This window comes from Nicotiana tabacum, chromosome 24 (genome assembly GCF_000715075.1).
Source record: "Nicotiana tabacum cultivar K326 chromosome 24, ASM71507v2, whole genome shotgun sequence".
Taxonomy (NCBI): domain Eukaryota; kingdom Viridiplantae; phylum Streptophyta; class Magnoliopsida; order Solanales; family Solanaceae; genus Nicotiana; species Nicotiana tabacum.
In genome coordinates, this window is record NC_134103.1 from 85,910,833 (window position 1) to 85,926,968 (window position 16,136).

The window sequence follows — 16,136 nt, forward strand, 5'->3', positions numbered from 1 at the left end:
CTAGGCAACTAGTAGGTGCGCTTAACCTTTTTTTTCACGGACTCGCTTGCGTAGCGTGAGGTTTAACACTTAATAAATTAATTCAATAATCTCAATAGCTTAATTAATTTCCTTTTTAATTAATCTCTTGCTATAATCGCGGATTCGCTTGCGTAGCGCGATAGTGGAATTTAATAATTTCCTAAACTAATTTTTCAAGCGCAAATATTGTAAATTCTCGAAAGTACTACAAATAAATGATTGTCATGATTTCGGATTCGCTTGCGAGGCGTGATTATGATAAGTTAATTAATTTCGTTTCCGTTCATGCATTTGCTTGCGTAACGTGATCATGACAGCGTAATATTCTTTAAGTCATTCTTTAGCAATTCTAATAATTAAGCAATAAAAGTGGACATAGGAAAAACATGAAAATCATATAAAACACAGTTTGTCCAAAAATAATTCAAGCCAAGTATAAGTCAATAAAAGCGACTGTGCTAGAATCATGAGACTCGAGGAATGCCTTACACCTTCTCCCCGGTCAACAGAATTCCTTATCCGAACTTTATTTTCGCAGACCAATAATAAAAGACTTCCTTTGACTAGGGATTCAAATAAAATGTGACTTGGAACACTAAAAATCAATTCCAAGTGGCGACTCTGAATAAAAAAATAATCCAAATTTTAAAAAAATTTACTTTAATTGGAAAAACTCTTTAACCCACAATCCATAACATATATCTTTTGCATGGGTAAAAAGGGGTATTGCAGTGATATAATTGAGAAGCCATAGAAAAAATGGCCAAGACAAAATCCCTATATAAGCACTTATACCGACAGAAGTCTCATTATACCCGAAGTGAAAATAATATTGTATAATCGCTCCCAAAAAATAAGTCTGATCGGTCAAATGTTTAACTTGCTCTTACTCGAATTCAAGAATGGGATTTTTCATTCCTATACACTATTTGAAACCCTATTACGAAAAATATTCATATTTTGGTATTTACCCGACCTAAATACATTCAGTTACAAAATATATATGATCCACCTTAAAAGGCTCTCAATCCATTATTTGTGTCTTCAATCAAGGGATTTAGTTATACCCTTTTCCTTTTTTCTCTCATCTCTCCCCTCTTCTCTCCAGATTGAACTTATATTTAAGGATTTAGGTATAAGAAAACCAAACAATTAAAGTTGCAAAAGTTCCACGAGTAAAACTATACCTTGATACAAAGAAGTGGACAATACAAAAGCCATTGCTGATGACCTCCGCACAACTCACTATACAGAAGTGAACTAGTCCAATATTAGTCATATACCTCTACCCTCAATTATGGACTTTATACAAAATACAGAACTCAAATTACCATAACAATATGCTCATCAAAACTAGAAGCAAGAAAATCATAAACCAGAGATATGGATGGAGGGAAAGGGGTTACAACAAGATATTCTTTAGCATCGAGAGTAGGAGTAAGCTCGCAATAGGAAACGAGCCCAGATATAATCTCAGCATCTAAATCAAGAGTCGTCTCTATCTTGTTACATAGCTCCAGTATTGCTCTTTCCAGCCATTGCCCTCATGATTCCATTCTTTCGCTTTCTCTTATATATTTCTGTCTTCCCGCCTCACTACCGCGTTATATATTATACAACTTATCTACACTTTCATACATTATTTCTACCCAATTATATACAACTACAATATCATACCACTTAAATACAGTTTGTATATAAATTTTATACAATATGTCTTTTGTATATTTTGTATCTGATTTATACATAGTAAAAATAAATTTCATACAACTAATTATATATTATACAACTTATCTACAACTTTCATATATTATTTCTACCTAATTGTATACAACTACAATATTATACAACTTAAATATAATTTTTATACAATATTGTTTAACTTTCATACAATATTTAAATAAAAATGTATATATAAACAATATAATACAATTTTTTTACAATTCTACTACAACTTTACTACAATTTCGTAAATATAATGTATGTAATGTCTTCTTCTTCTTCGAGTTTCAATCTAAAATTCAGCCAAAATCAAGTCTAATCTTCACCAAAACACCCTCAAAATTGAGATATAAACTCCAAATAATATTCTCAATTGTTTGCAACAATACCCAATCCAAACAAATAATGGTTTTTGAAAATTCAAATTCGAATTCAAAGTTTCGAAACTTTTTAATGGCTGTCAATGATGGAATTGTTGCTCTCTTACTGAAATTAGGGCTTATCTTCGAAAGTGTTTTCTTCTTCAATGAAAGTTAAACAAGCAACATGCGTTAATGGAGGTGTGTAGTAGAGTATTTAGAGTTTGAATCTATAAAAATGGAGAGGAATTTTTAAAGAAGAGTGAAAAAATATAGAAGAATTTTTGAAGAACAGTGAAAACGGACGTTAATGGAGGGAGATACTGATACGTTTGGGGGGGGGGGATGAAGAGAGAAACGTTGGTGGAGTGGGATATAGACGTTAGAGTGATTTTAGGATTTAATTATTATCATTAAATGCCTAAAAATGTACATAATTGATAATTTTATATATATTATGTAATTAGATTAAAACTTGAGTAAGGAGGGTAATAAAATTTGAAATAGTGTATAGGAATGTAAAAATTCCTTGAAGAATTAGACCGGGAAAAGGTCCAATTATAACTGAGTTTCGTTTAGTGATACATAATAGGCCACGTATAGCAAATATTTTGAGTCGGCCGCATAACAAAGAATTGTCAAAATCATTGGACCCCTGAGGCCCAAGCCCAATTAGCCCAAACAGTCTGAGGGGGGGATTTTCCCTCCACCGCCATGGCAGCTCGTTTCGCGAGATCGATCGGAGCTTTATCGTCCTCAGTCGCTCTTAGATCGGCCGCCGGAATTGAAACCTTCAGTCATGGCGCGTTTAAGTCACGATGTTCATCTTATTCTTCCTCTTCTGAGAGTGAATATCCTAAGCCTACTAAGAAAATCACCGATCGTCTCTCCGGTGTTATCGACTCCGTCAACGACCGTAAGCTTCCGCCCGAACTTCGTGGTCAACGTAACTCCGTTAGATAATATTTTTACTTACTTTCGTATTCACTCACGTATTCTACGTAGAAAAATGGCAATTGAAATATTGCTTTGTGTAGTAAGTGAATTCATTTCTACTGGCTCGTTTGTGTTCCAAATTATAGTTTCCGTCACCTAGTATTTGAGGATATGATAATGTGTTAATTCGGCTGCTAAGGTAATGTGTTGAATTTTGCGCATGAATTGCTATTACAAAAAAAATCAGTGATGTTGAGTGTTAAATGGAGTGCCTCCTTAGAATACTTTCCACCTCTGTTTGTTAAAAAGAGGAGAACTTGTCATCTTAGTGTCATGACTGGTGTTTGCCATAATTGAATGGAGTTCTCTATCCAGAATCAATATGTTCTTAGTATGTAACTTCATTTGTCTTGAAACAATAGTCAGACGAATGTTCTTTCAATTCATGGAAGTATGTTGCATGATTCTCTAGCTTTCGCTTAGTTACTATTGCTGTTTTTGGCTGGAGCATCTGCATTTGTGGTTAATAGGATTCTGATTTATCCTGAGTGTTAAAAGACAATCGTACATTTTTTTTTTTGGGGGGTTGGGGGGGGGGGGGGTGGTTTTTAATCTTTAATGAATATTGGTCAGGTCGGAAACTGACATCATAAATGTTGTTGAACAACGAATTTGGCATTCCATGGAAGAAGGGCAATTTGAGAACTTGCCAGGGAAGGGGAAACCCTTGGACCTCAATACTAATCCTCATGCTGATCCAGCTGAAGATACCTTGTATAGGATTCTCTCCAGAAATAAATGTGCACCTGAGTGGGTTGAATTGAACAAAGAAATAAGAAGTAATGTAGTTGATTGGAGATCAGCACTTAAAAAGGCATGGACACATAAAGACTCTGTCGGTGATTCTAAATGGATCGAGGCATCCGAGTCTCTAAAGCTGCAGATGCGTGACATCAATAACAAGGTGAGCAGAGTGAGGAAATGATTTACTTTTCAATTAGCTTTTAGGTTCTTTTTTCCCCTATTCCGTGTATGGTGAACTGCTACTCCTTTACCCCGTTGTTATTGTCAAAGTATGTCCGGTATTTTCTGCGTGCACATAGATGCATCTGGATTTTCCATATTTGATGCTTTATCAGATTTTATACCCTGTTATGCGAGATGGTTGAGCTAGGGTACTAGTGTCAAAATTTGTTAAGCTTTGATGGACAACGTCACTAAAGATTCATAACAGCCATGCCCATTTAGAAAAAGAACTCTCTTCAGGTTTTCTGGTTGAGGGATGGTCACCTAGCTGGATACATGAGATGAACTGTTTACTGTCCTTCGACAACTAAGTAGAAGGTTTTGGAAAAATGAGATAACGATCCATGCAGATATATTGCATATGTGTACGAACCTTTCTTCAATTTTATCCCCTAGGATGATTTTTGCAGCTATATCTTTCTAAATGTTTTGTTGAGAAAAACAATTTGGTTTTTGGTTTTGGTTTAGGGATCTCTAGTTTTTTGGGTTTGATTTTTGAAAACAACCTACAGATTTGGATTTAGTTTAGTTAGCAAATCAGTTGTGTTGAAAAAACATCACTTAAACCTGTTAAAGACATAATTAAGTAAATAAAAGTATGCTCTCTCTAACAACTTAAGCTTTTACATGAGATAGTCACACAGTTCGACGTAGTATCAGAGTAGGCAGAAGTCTTTTGGTTCAAGTCTCATCGCCACCTATTATCAAAACAGAAAAAGAATCAGGCCTGCACATGAAGGGGTGTTTTGAAGGTTTAATTAAGTAAATTAAAATGTGCTCTCTCTAACGCAAGTTTTTAGATGAGATGACCACACATTTCAACAAAGCTTAAAACTTTATTAGTCACTTTCATATAGGTGAAACTTAATAGATCAAAACTGTCTTAAGACATTTAAATGCTACTAAACGTGTTTCATTATAATGGAAAGAAAAGGAAACGGTTTAAAGGCGAAAAGAATTGTTGGTTACTTCTGACACTGGCCCTTTGTTTCAGCCAAAGCTGCTGGACCTTGAGCTGCTCTTTGGTCGTGGTTTTGTTTCTCAAAACCAACTTGTGTTGGTTCCGGAAAACATATTTTTCAAATTCGTCTAGAAAATTGTTCGGCTGGCTCATTTTAGAATTGTTGAGATTTAGCGTAGTAAATTAGAGCTGCTATACTTGCAAGGACTAATACATGGGCGTTGGTGCAGGTTTTCCGATACAACCTTATTGTCCCCTTTGGCCGCGAAATGTTTGGACTCAAGTGGGAGAAGGAAATTGACAGACTGAAAGAGGAAAGTGCAGGGAGCTGAAAATTGTCTGTGTCTTGTTGCTGGTGTAGTCTATACTTGAAAGTGAAACTTCTATGTACAAGGGTGGTTTCTTGTGTTCTTGCTTCTTGTTCTCCTTTCTAGCTCCTAGTCCAGTGTTATGAGAATTGAGGGTTCTCAGTTTGTTGACTTTCTGGGGTAGCCTCTGTAGTCTCTGGCTTAGAAGTTTGATCAAAGGTTTAACAATAACATTCCTATGGCATCTCGCTCTACTCGATACAACAGCAGAAGTTTGAAAAACTGTAGGAAAGGAATAGCTGTTATTTTGTTTCTCTTTGGACGTTTCTGTGCAGTGCCAGGTGATTTGAGCTCCTTTTCGTTGGCTCTAACTCCTTGTCCTTAACCACTTAGCTTTGTACTTGGATGGTCATTACTTTTTGATAATACAATGAGAAACCCATAAAGCTTATAAAGTTGGGTTTTAAAAGCCCCAATATATTCACAGGATGACTGAACAAAAATGTAGTTGATAAGATAGATTCACCGCAGTAATGCACTATGTTAAAATCGATGCGTAGCCATGGCGACGTTAGCTGAGATTAGAAAGGGAAAAGGGATCTACCCTCCGCTGTACTATTGGGCCATATCTACCCTTACCGTTAGCTAAATTTTTTAAAAATACCCTCCACCTAACGGAATGCCACCAAATTAAAAAATATATATTTTTAAAAAATACCTTAACCCACAAACCATGAAACCCGTCATATAAAAATACGGAATCTAAATTTCTGAGACGTCTTAACACATTTTATTCATTTAGAGAGACTGAGAATGATGGTGGCAGTAAAATTAGTAAAAACTTATATTTTTGGTTCTTAGTTGTTCATGGTGGCATTAGGATGTCACGTTATCACTTTTGATTTTTTGTGTGGTTATAATATAGCATCCCTTTGTCTAATGTAATGCACACTTGATAGTTAGTTTGTATGTTTACTTTAACAATACTTGTGTTTGGTTAATACATGAAGTTAGTGTACTTACATTGTTAAGTTACTTTCCCAGCTTGTTGGTATACTTTTTTTCATTATTGATGAATTCCTTAGACTGTAGCTTGATATTAAATTGAATCTCCTCTAATTATTTGCTAACTTTTATTCATTATAAGTTCAGTTGTTACTAAGAATGATGAGTATCACATCCCATAGCTTGGAATCTAACTTTGGTTCTTAAGGAGTGATTTGGCGATAATTACTCGTTGCCCAAATGCTAAAAGTAGAATAAGAAAATCATGGTGCGTAAATACTCATCAACAAAGGCTCACTATTGGAGGAAGAAATACCCCGGTAGATGGCTTAAGACTTCAGAACTGTCAACCTAATAAGATGCTATAAACATTCAAATCATGGTGGAAAGAAAATTATGGTGAATGCTCGGTACAGTTTGACATTGTGGAAAAAAATTAAGAGAAAAGCTAGAAGAAGAAAAGAGAAATTAGAAAATGTAGAATATAATATACATACAATAAGGATATTAAAAGAATTGGGACTAAATATATAAATGAATATATGGTTGTCGGTATTTTTATGTCTTTCACTTTTTGAGTTCAACAAGTGACTACGAAGGAGATGACTAATCTGTGAGAAAAAAGTGCAGTAAATAAAAGGGTTTTAACGAGTTATTAATGGGTTTTTAAAAAAAAAAACAAGTCTTTTTAGTTTGGTGGCTTTCTGCTAGGTGGAGGGTATTTTTAAAAAGTTTGGCTAACTGTAAGGATAGATGTGGCCAAATAGTATAACGGAGGGTAGATGTGAACAGTATACTAAAGTAAAGGGGTATATTTGACCCTTTTCCTGATTAGAAATTATCACTTCAGAGTTCAGATTGAAGGTAAGCTTATAAACGTGTTATATATGTGCACCATGATAATTGAAGGTGTTAGAACAAGACTAGCTAGACTTAAAATCAAATGAAACAGGTTGTGTGGGAAGACATGCAGTCTCTCAAAATTCATGTTAACTTTGATAAAAACATTAGAAATGAAAATAGTGGGCGATATGAAGCAATTGGGCTTAAACTAGTCATGACTGTACATTTACATGAAGTATTTGCTAGAACTAGAAATACTTCTAATCAGTTTAGAGAGGTGTATACTGTATACAATCAGAAGTGAGGGTGAAGGTGAAGGTGGGGGAGAAATGCGAGTTGTCATATCATTTCTCTAATCCATGGAACATTGTTCACTGGTAAAGGTGGTAAAAACGAAAAGGCATGCACCTTCAGTAGTAACTTTCATAAGAATCAAAACGAGTAACAATCCATGGTTAAAAATGCAATTGTAACAACAAATTTCATGCCTCTGAACTGAGGTGAACATTAAGCCATATCTCTTCCTCTTTCCCTACAAGGATAATTCAGCCAGATGAGGCCTGAGGAATTGGCATACAAAAGCCCGTCTGTGTGCGCAAGGATGATAAGTGACTGATATTTCAACAACAATTAGTTCAATTTGTCCCTGTAGAAAGTTGCAGTGAACCTGAAGTTGATCCCAAAATTACATCTGGAGAATATTTACACTCTATGGTTTCAGTAACGAGCTGCCAAAGCTATAATATCCATACATCAAATCATTCAAGTAGCAAAAGATGACTTAGCAGCAAGATGTGTGAGGGAACGTCTGTGGTAACTGCATCCCAGTTTTTTGTACTTCTGCACAAATGTTGTAAGATCAATTTCTCGATCAAGAAGCTGGCCAAGCATTGTTTCAGATTCCTCCTCTGTTTTCTTCATGGCATCTGTATCAATAGCAACATCAGTTAGCAGTCTTCTTTTTCTGGCAAGTCTGATTTTTCAGCTATCTAATCCCATTAAAAATCCATGCTTAATCATCTCTCCAAAATTCCAAGGGCAATTTCAATTTTGTATCTCAAAAATGGTATTAATTACAAAAAATTTAGTCAAAAGAAAAAATGACATGATCACTGAATAACCGGAGATCCTTAATTACTATAATCCAGCTTTTTATTCACATAATCATTTAGGAAGTTGTGTGGTGGAAAAGAGGCATCTAATAGACACTTCAAATTGGAAATTCTTGGTTGATCTACAAATCAATCCCTTTCCCCAACACTTACCCCCCAACATAACACCACCACCGAGAACAAAGTAACAATGTGAAACTAAATTGAGCATAAGCTATTAAGCTAAAATTCCTGATCTTACATATAGTTGCTCACATTACATGGAACTTCTGCAAGAAGTGAGGAAAAGTTTCATTGCCAAATTAAAACCCAATAATCTTAAGATGATCCTTAATACATCTGAGTGTTATATAGGGTGTTCGTATCTACCCATCCTTTTCCAGGTGATGTCAGCTTGAGCATGCAAAAGAATGTTAGCAATTTTGAACTATATCAAAAAGAATGTTAGCAATTTTGATTCAGTCACCCTTCACTAGCAGCTTAAATCATCACTGATAGGACAATTTAGGTCTCTAAACCGCCATCGCAAAAATTTCAAAGCTATTTGGAGCTGGCAAATGTAGGCCCATTTTAACAGTTGAAGTGCTTTGCCCAAAAAGAAAGAAAAAAGAGTTGAACTGAGCTCCTGATGAAGAACGGATAGCATTGAGGTGTAGAAAAGGAAGAAAAAAAAGTTGAAAAAAACAAAAGTTGAACCAAGCAGAATACTCGGACACAATCTGATGATAACATTCATATGGATGGAATTTCATTAGGACATAATGAAATTTTTTGTAGAGTGTACTAATCTAAAAAGTATTTGAATATTGGAGTAGAGCGAAAACTGATCGAGAGAAACTAATGTTTTTGCAAGAAGTTGAGGAAAATAAGCATATCGTCAAAGTAGATCAAGAGGACACCAATGAAGAATGCACCTTAAAAGTTAAGCATTATGAATAGTAATAATGCATTAGTGACATATACTGCTCTTGTTTGTGCATATTGTTATAATCCAATTTGGATATTTCTTTTTTATAAAGGTGGTGTTCGGGCCAGCTTGCGCACACCTCGACCTGCTATCTCCCACCAGACACCAGTTAAAACTTTGTCTACCAAGGCTTAGACAGATAGGAAAAATTACCTAGTGTTTCTTGTCTCTCCAGAGATTTTAACCCTGATCTCCCATGATTCATTTGTTTTAATTAAAGATAAAGACTGGCATATGAAGCGGTTATGAAGAAATACAAAACGTACTTGCACTTGAATTATGACCATTCTGTGGAGCTCTAGCATAAAGCCCTAGAGGATTTGAAGAACATTACGCAATTTCAGATATATCATGCAACATAACCAAGTCAACAAAGCACTCTCTATGTCAAGCTCTACTCTCTATGTTAAGCTCTTACTATGTCTAGACCTGAAAAGTTTCTTTCGACCAGTCTAATTTAAATGCTGACTTGACTCCTACTGGGCTGTTCTCACTCAACGTGTTGAAGTGAAAGCCTCATGAGAATAGTACCCTAAAAGTTTTCTATAGCCCTGTTAATCTAAGAGTAGTTCAAATCATTTTACCCATGCAAAAAGAATAACTAAGAATCTAAAAGAAGGAAAAAAGTATACAAGTTTATGTGCTTCCACTGTTTACCTTGTAGGTGATGGAGGAGTGATAAAGGGGAGTACAACTTCAGAAGCTCTTCTTTTCTCCTTTCTAGCTCATGCAGCTTTTCTTGAGCAGCAGCCAATTCAGTTGTGCGGATGATTCTACACTGTAAACAAAATAATGGAGGGTACATGGAAGAAATTTCCACTATCAGTGCTTTGATGCTGAAAGGTTCAAAATGCTTTTGAAAAAGAAGTCAATACCCTAGAAACAATGTGAAGTATCTGACCTGATTCCTGAGCTCCATTATCCGAGGTTCTTTTTCTAAATTCTCCCCTATATAAAAGAGTTCACCATAAAACTATTTACAATACTAGTCGATAAAGCATTATGTACAATAAGGCAAAGAACAATCTATAACTTACTAGCAAGCTGCATAGTTTCATTCCGAAGCTCGTCCTTGACCTGATCAGATATGGGGAAAACAGCAAGAGTAACATGTTACCACAAAAATCAACACAGAGCAGGAATAAAACATTACGCCATGGTCAATGTGACTATAACTGATAAAAAAGTTGTCTTCCCTTGATATTACCTTGCTAACAGGCATAAGACATGAGGATACATAATCCATCACATGCATTAAGTGTATAAGAAGAAGAGCAGAGCATACGAGGGTAGAAAGTTCAATCTAGTTCATTTTGGCAAGGGAAGAAAAGGAAGCAAGAACACGGTCATTGAGCTATGAATGTGCAAGTATTATGATAGTTGATTTGTATGAGGTGGGGTTACCAAAAAAGCAATAAAGTGCAGTGTTATGAATAAGATTGTAAGCAACTTGAATTGCTTCAATACATTATGGCATCATGAAGGTAAAATCCCACACAGACAGAACAGCTAAATTCAGTCATCTCACACGTAAAACTTGATTCCTTACTACCAGAAATAGAACCTCACTCGATTTTTCATTCAATTTGATATATGTGTAATTTGGTGGAGCAAAATACCTTATTTGAGAAAATGAGAATGTATCAGATCCATCACTTATGCTTAACAATCAAAGTGAACAAGGTATAGCAAGAAACACAGAGCAGGAAGAAACAAACAATTATACTACTTACTTTACTCTGAGTTTTGACAGCCTCAAGTGAAAGTAAAAAGTTGCGATAAGCATCAGCGTCGGAAAGAAGCTTCCGTAGCTCATCAACACTGAATAAATTAACAAGAACGCATATAGAAAATCAGAAAGTACAATTGCAAAGAAGAATGAGGAAAAATGCTAAGCCTTTCACTTAATTGTTTAATCACCGAAAAATATAAAGACTTCATCTTTCTTTATCAGGAAAAAAAATTCTCTTTTTTTCTTTTCCAATCCCAAGTACAAAAATTGGATGATCAAGTCATGAAATATTTGCTGACTTTCATCTGCTGGCAGAAGATACTGTAAAGTCAAAATCATATTTCACAGATAAAACTTACTAATATTAACTTATACTCAAAACATGCACGAATGGTGCATTAAGGATGCCACTAAATGCTCCTTCTACATGCTTTCTCGGATACTAATGATACAACTAAAATATATATGCTCTTTCATGTACCAGAGAGATGTCTCTGACTGTGAAGCGAACCATGAGGATCTATTTTAGATAGAAAACATATATCTTGATTAACGCATTTCCTATCAGCCAGCCTCTCTGCTACCAAATGACAAAATCTGTACTAAGGCACAGATGTTCCCAATGCACTCCAGTTCATTGCACAAATTGGTGCTTCTTAATGCTCCATAAGATAAGAAAACAAAACTCTTTTATGAAAGAGCATTCATCAACACTCAAAAAGGTTGATTCCTAAAGCATACTTGTATCACCACCACTATAGAGTTTTCAGGATTTTTATTCACACTAATATATTGGAAACACCAAAATATATTGATTTTCATTTCTAGATGGTAACATTAAGCTAGTCTTGATAACCAGATAGGAAATGCAGAGAGAATCTTTGTTACAAATCCAAGCAAGTTCAGAACCTAATTCCTGTAGAAAGAAAGACTGCAAGAACTGTATTGCTAAAATGTAATCAATTATCCTTGCTTTATAAGTGTAATTGCTTTCCCATATCAACTAACATTTACCTCTTAGCTTTTAAAGCAGCAATGATGCCAGAAGCCTCTGCTGGAGAAACATGGGACACAGAGCTTGGCCTGTTTGTTGGCCTGTGCACATTAAAGCTGCCAGACGAGCTTGAACTCGGGGTTGCAGGGCGGGAAGAACTTGGTGAACTGACTACAGATGGTGAATACATTGAACCATTATTAGCTTCCTGAGGATGTGGCTGAGCTTGTTGCTCTTCGGAACCCCTGTTAACATGTACAATAAAGACACAAAGTGAGAATGGGTACAGAGGACTCATGTAGTCGACACCAACTAATTTACGATTGAGGGGCATAATTGATTGATTGAGATATGTATGCCAGTCTTAAGCAAAACTAGATTAGAAGTTAATGTCGTATATTCTACTCAGTGTTTTAAAAGGCGTGAGCGTAAGGCGAGGCGTTTTACATATGCCTCAGCGAGGCGTAAGCCCCGAGGCACGGGACGTAAGCCTCATGGGTATTTAATTTTTAATATTTTATAAAATAATATAATTACAGTAAATATTTATAAATAGGTAAAATTGCATAAAAATTGAAGAAAACTATAAATATGTGAAATATATATATATATATATATATATATATATATATATATATATATATATATATATATATATATATATAGATGTGCTTCATCCCCATAAAAAACAAGTCAAAACAATATATTATACGCTACTTACAAGCACAAGTAACCTGAGTCGAAAAGAATAAAGTTTTCTTCGTGGAGGAACAAAAAGAATGACTAACCTGCAATTTGAACTTTGAACTTGCTGCTATGAATGAGAATGAAGTTCTCTTTGTATTTGTAAAAAAAAATTGAATATTCATTGCTTTTGGGAGATATTAGCAGAATACCGGACAAGATAAAGAATTGGAAAATGCCATAAATTAGGGCTTCAATCAATAAAAAAGGTCTTGACTTTTAAATTTAATACATTTCAGTTCCTTTTTAAAATTTTGAGTAATTATAAACAGACTTTTGAGAATTTGGGTATTATATGAAGGTATTCAATAAATTTTGTTTTAATTTGAAAAAGTCTCTAGGGCTTACGCCTCACTACAAAAATGCGCCCCGAACGCCCAGGCGTACGCCCCGAATTGATGGGCGTAAGCCTCTTGAGACTTTCGCCTCACACCATCGCCTCGGGGCATTTTTGGTGCGTCTCGCCCCAAGGCTCGCCCCAAAAACGCCTTTTAAAACATTGATTCTACTTACAGTACGTGATGCCACGGTAGCACTTAAATCAAAACAAGCTATGCTATAATCGTTGGCGGAGCCACAGCCAATGAAGGGGTTCAATTGAATTCCCTTCGTTAGAAAATTGGAATGCGCAAATAGGCCAAAAACAATTTTTCCTTATATGTATACTTTTGAATCCCTTTGACTTACTATAGCTTGCAAGTTTTGAAATTTTTGAATCCCTTTGTTAATATTCCTGCTCAGCCACTAGCTATAATCACACATCCAATTGAAATTACATGGATATCAGCGGTGATCCAACAATAGGTTCGCGGGTTGGGTAGAACCTAGTGTATCAAGGCCAAACGCAATATACATGTGCGGAAATTAAGTATAGATAGAGTTAGATATACTTTCGTGACACTCTCTGTCTCTCTCTACTCAAAACCCACGGCGTCTAAATCCTGGATCTACCTTAACAATACGGAATAGCAAATTTAGCGCAGATTCTTTGAAAATAACCAAAAAATAGCAAAAAATGAAAAAGAAAACGAAAAACAAACGAACAATTCAACTACGAAACGTGATCATCAGATTGAGAAGTGAAAAAGGAATAAAAATCCGTAAATATGAGAGTAATAATATTACCAGAATCTGAACATATGAGACGTATAACGCGAGCTATGCCTTTGATGATCGGATTACAAAACGCTGTTACCTTTCAATTGACTGGTTTCCAGATTTCGAAGAAAGAAAGAGCTTCTCAATTTCGTTTCTATTTTCTGTTATTGTTTTTTATTTCTTTCCCTTTTTTTGTACTCCCTTGGTTTAATTATTTTATAATCCGGTATCAATGGTCCCTTATGGTTTGGGAGTAATAGCGTGTTTGGCCAAGAAGTTTTTTCTTGGCTAAAAGTAAATTTTTTTTGTTAAAAGTTTTGTTTTTCGAAGTTAAAGTTGTTTGTCGAAACTTTTTGAGGAAAAAAGTGTTTTGAGTAGAATGAGTTTCTGAGGAAAAAAAAAATTGTTTCTACCCATTTTTTTGAAAAATACTTTTGAAAAAAATACACTTACAAACACTTTTTAAAAACTTGGTCAAATACTAATTATTACTCAAAAATACTTTTCAAATTAATTAGCCAAACACAAACTGATTTTCACCAAAAGTATTTTTTCGAAAAGCAATATTGGAAATCCAAATATCAAAATAAGCAGATTTTAGAAGTTTGGTCAAACAAGCTATAAATTCAAAATGGTCCCTTAAATATATATATATTTTTTTTATTAACCAGATACTTAATTAATTAACAAAAATAACAGTATTGTTTTAACCAGATTCTTTAAGTTAAAAGTGCGTACTTTTATTCTCGATCAAATATTTAATAAATATGATTGTTAAATTTCAGTGACAAAAATATTTAACTTAAAATCACTTTAGAGGTGTATTTTCGCAGTTTCTGTTAGTTTTGGTCTATTTTTGTGGCTAGTGTAGTTTCTACTGCTTTTGACATATTTTGGTGTTTACTAATACATTTTTGGTGTTGTGATTTATGTGACTTAACACGGGACTTTCCTACTGACTATGTCTAATTTTTTTCATAGTTCTCATAAAATTTAACAAACATAATTTGTTAAATAGTATTTAATAGAAACCAGACATACCCACGTTTAGTGAATTTAAAAGATTAAACTGCTCAAGAATATATCGAAGTGGCCTTTTTACTTCACCACTGGTCTATTTACTACTTCATCAGCATGGCAAGCTATAAGACAGTCAAAGAGGCATTACACCAATTCTGAATGTAGTCTAGCACAAATACTTGCCCTATAAAATATTCTTTTGATGTGGAGACTAATTAAGGGTAAATTACCTTTCGATGATATAATTGCTAGATTTAGACAGAATAGTGTGTCAAGATGTAATTGTTGCATGATACCACAAGTAGAGACCATGCAATATAGTTTTACCAATGGACAGACGGTAAAAAATACATGGATACACATTGGGGCACCACTGGGGATCAGATGAGAGGACAACATTGTTCTGAATATTCTTAGCAACTAGTGGAGTTGTAAATCCAACGACAAGGTACTTCAGGTAATCTTGAAAATCAACCCCATTGTTATTTGTTGGGAATTGTGGAAGGCTAAATGTGCTTCAAGGTATGGAGGTATTAAAATTTCCTTTACAAGAGTTCAATTCCAAGTTCTTTCCCATTTGGAATGGGTGGTTTTTAAACATAACATTTCTATAGAGGGATTTCTCCCATGACATAGTATATGATAAACTTATGGCCTTAACAACAAAGATTATATGTGTTCCCGTAAGTTGGGGAAAACCTTTATTTGGTTGGGCCAGCTTAATACATATGATAGCAAACAGGGTAATAATATGATTGATGCTGGGAGCATTTTAAGAGATCACCGGGTAATATGATTATGGCTTTCTCATAAAGTTTGGGGGAGTGGCACAAGTAATTTGGCAGAAGCGAAGGCCGCACTTGTAGGCCTAGAGTGGTGTCATTCTAATGGTTATGATAGAATTATCCTAGAATGTGATTGATATGGGGAATGATAATTTAAAATCCCCTTGGCACATGAACAACATTATTCGAGAGATAAAACATCTCATTTTTCAACACAATACTACTATTAGACATTGTTACAGGTAGGCTAATAATGTGGCGGACATATTTGCAAAATAGAGTCATGAGATTCATGAGGCTATAATCTTAACTGATAATGATTTACCAAAGCAAGCCTTTGGTCACTACAAACTTGACATAATGCAGCTTCCTAGCCCCAGGCATAAAGTGGTCAAGAATATCTTTGTTGCTCGATGAATGCCTCTTTGGCTTGTTGCTATGACATAATTGTTAGGGAATAAGTTATATGTCACAAGCTCTTTTGGTTATCTAACACATATAAT

General features: G+C 34.9%; 2 protein-coding genes across 4 annotated transcripts; one reads left to right on the forward strand and one right to left on the reverse strand.

Moving 5' to 3' along the window:
- Positions 1-2,720: 2,720 nt before the first annotated feature.
- LOC107792976 (uncharacterized) lies at positions 2,721-5,699 on the forward strand. Of its 3 annotated transcripts, none has more exons than XM_016615242.2 (3): positions 2,721-3,018; positions 3,728-4,002; positions 5,256-5,699. In XM_016615242.2, the coding sequence occupies exons 1-3, from the start codon at positions 2,817-2,819 to the stop codon at positions 5,355-5,357; spliced, it is 579 nt and encodes a 192-aa protein (XP_016470728.2). In that variant the 5' UTR covers positions 2,721-2,816; the 3' UTR covers positions 5,358-5,699. The 3 variants fall into 3 exon arrangements, with proteins under 3 accessions (XP_016470728.2, XP_075104301.1, XP_016470729.2); XM_016615243.2 differs by having other exon boundaries at positions 2,723-3,018; positions 3,731-4,002; XM_075248200.1 differs by having other exon boundaries at positions 2,721-4,002.
- A 1,895-nt stretch (positions 5,700-7,594) lies between these two features.
- LOC107792975 (vacuolar protein-sorting-associated protein 37 homolog 1) lies at positions 7,595-14,037 on the reverse strand. Its single transcript, XM_016615241.2, has 7 exons — positions 13,856-14,037; positions 12,007-12,231; positions 10,994-11,081; positions 10,298-10,337; positions 10,162-10,208; positions 9,918-10,038; positions 7,595-8,107 (listed from the first exon to the last, which is right to left on the reverse strand). Exons 1-7 carry the CDS (start codon positions 13,867-13,869, stop codon positions 7,944-7,946), a joined length of 699 nt encoding a protein of 232 aa, XP_016470727.1. The 5' UTR covers positions 13,870-14,037; the 3' UTR covers positions 7,595-7,943.
- Between the last annotated feature and the right edge of the window lie 2,099 nt (positions 14,038-16,136).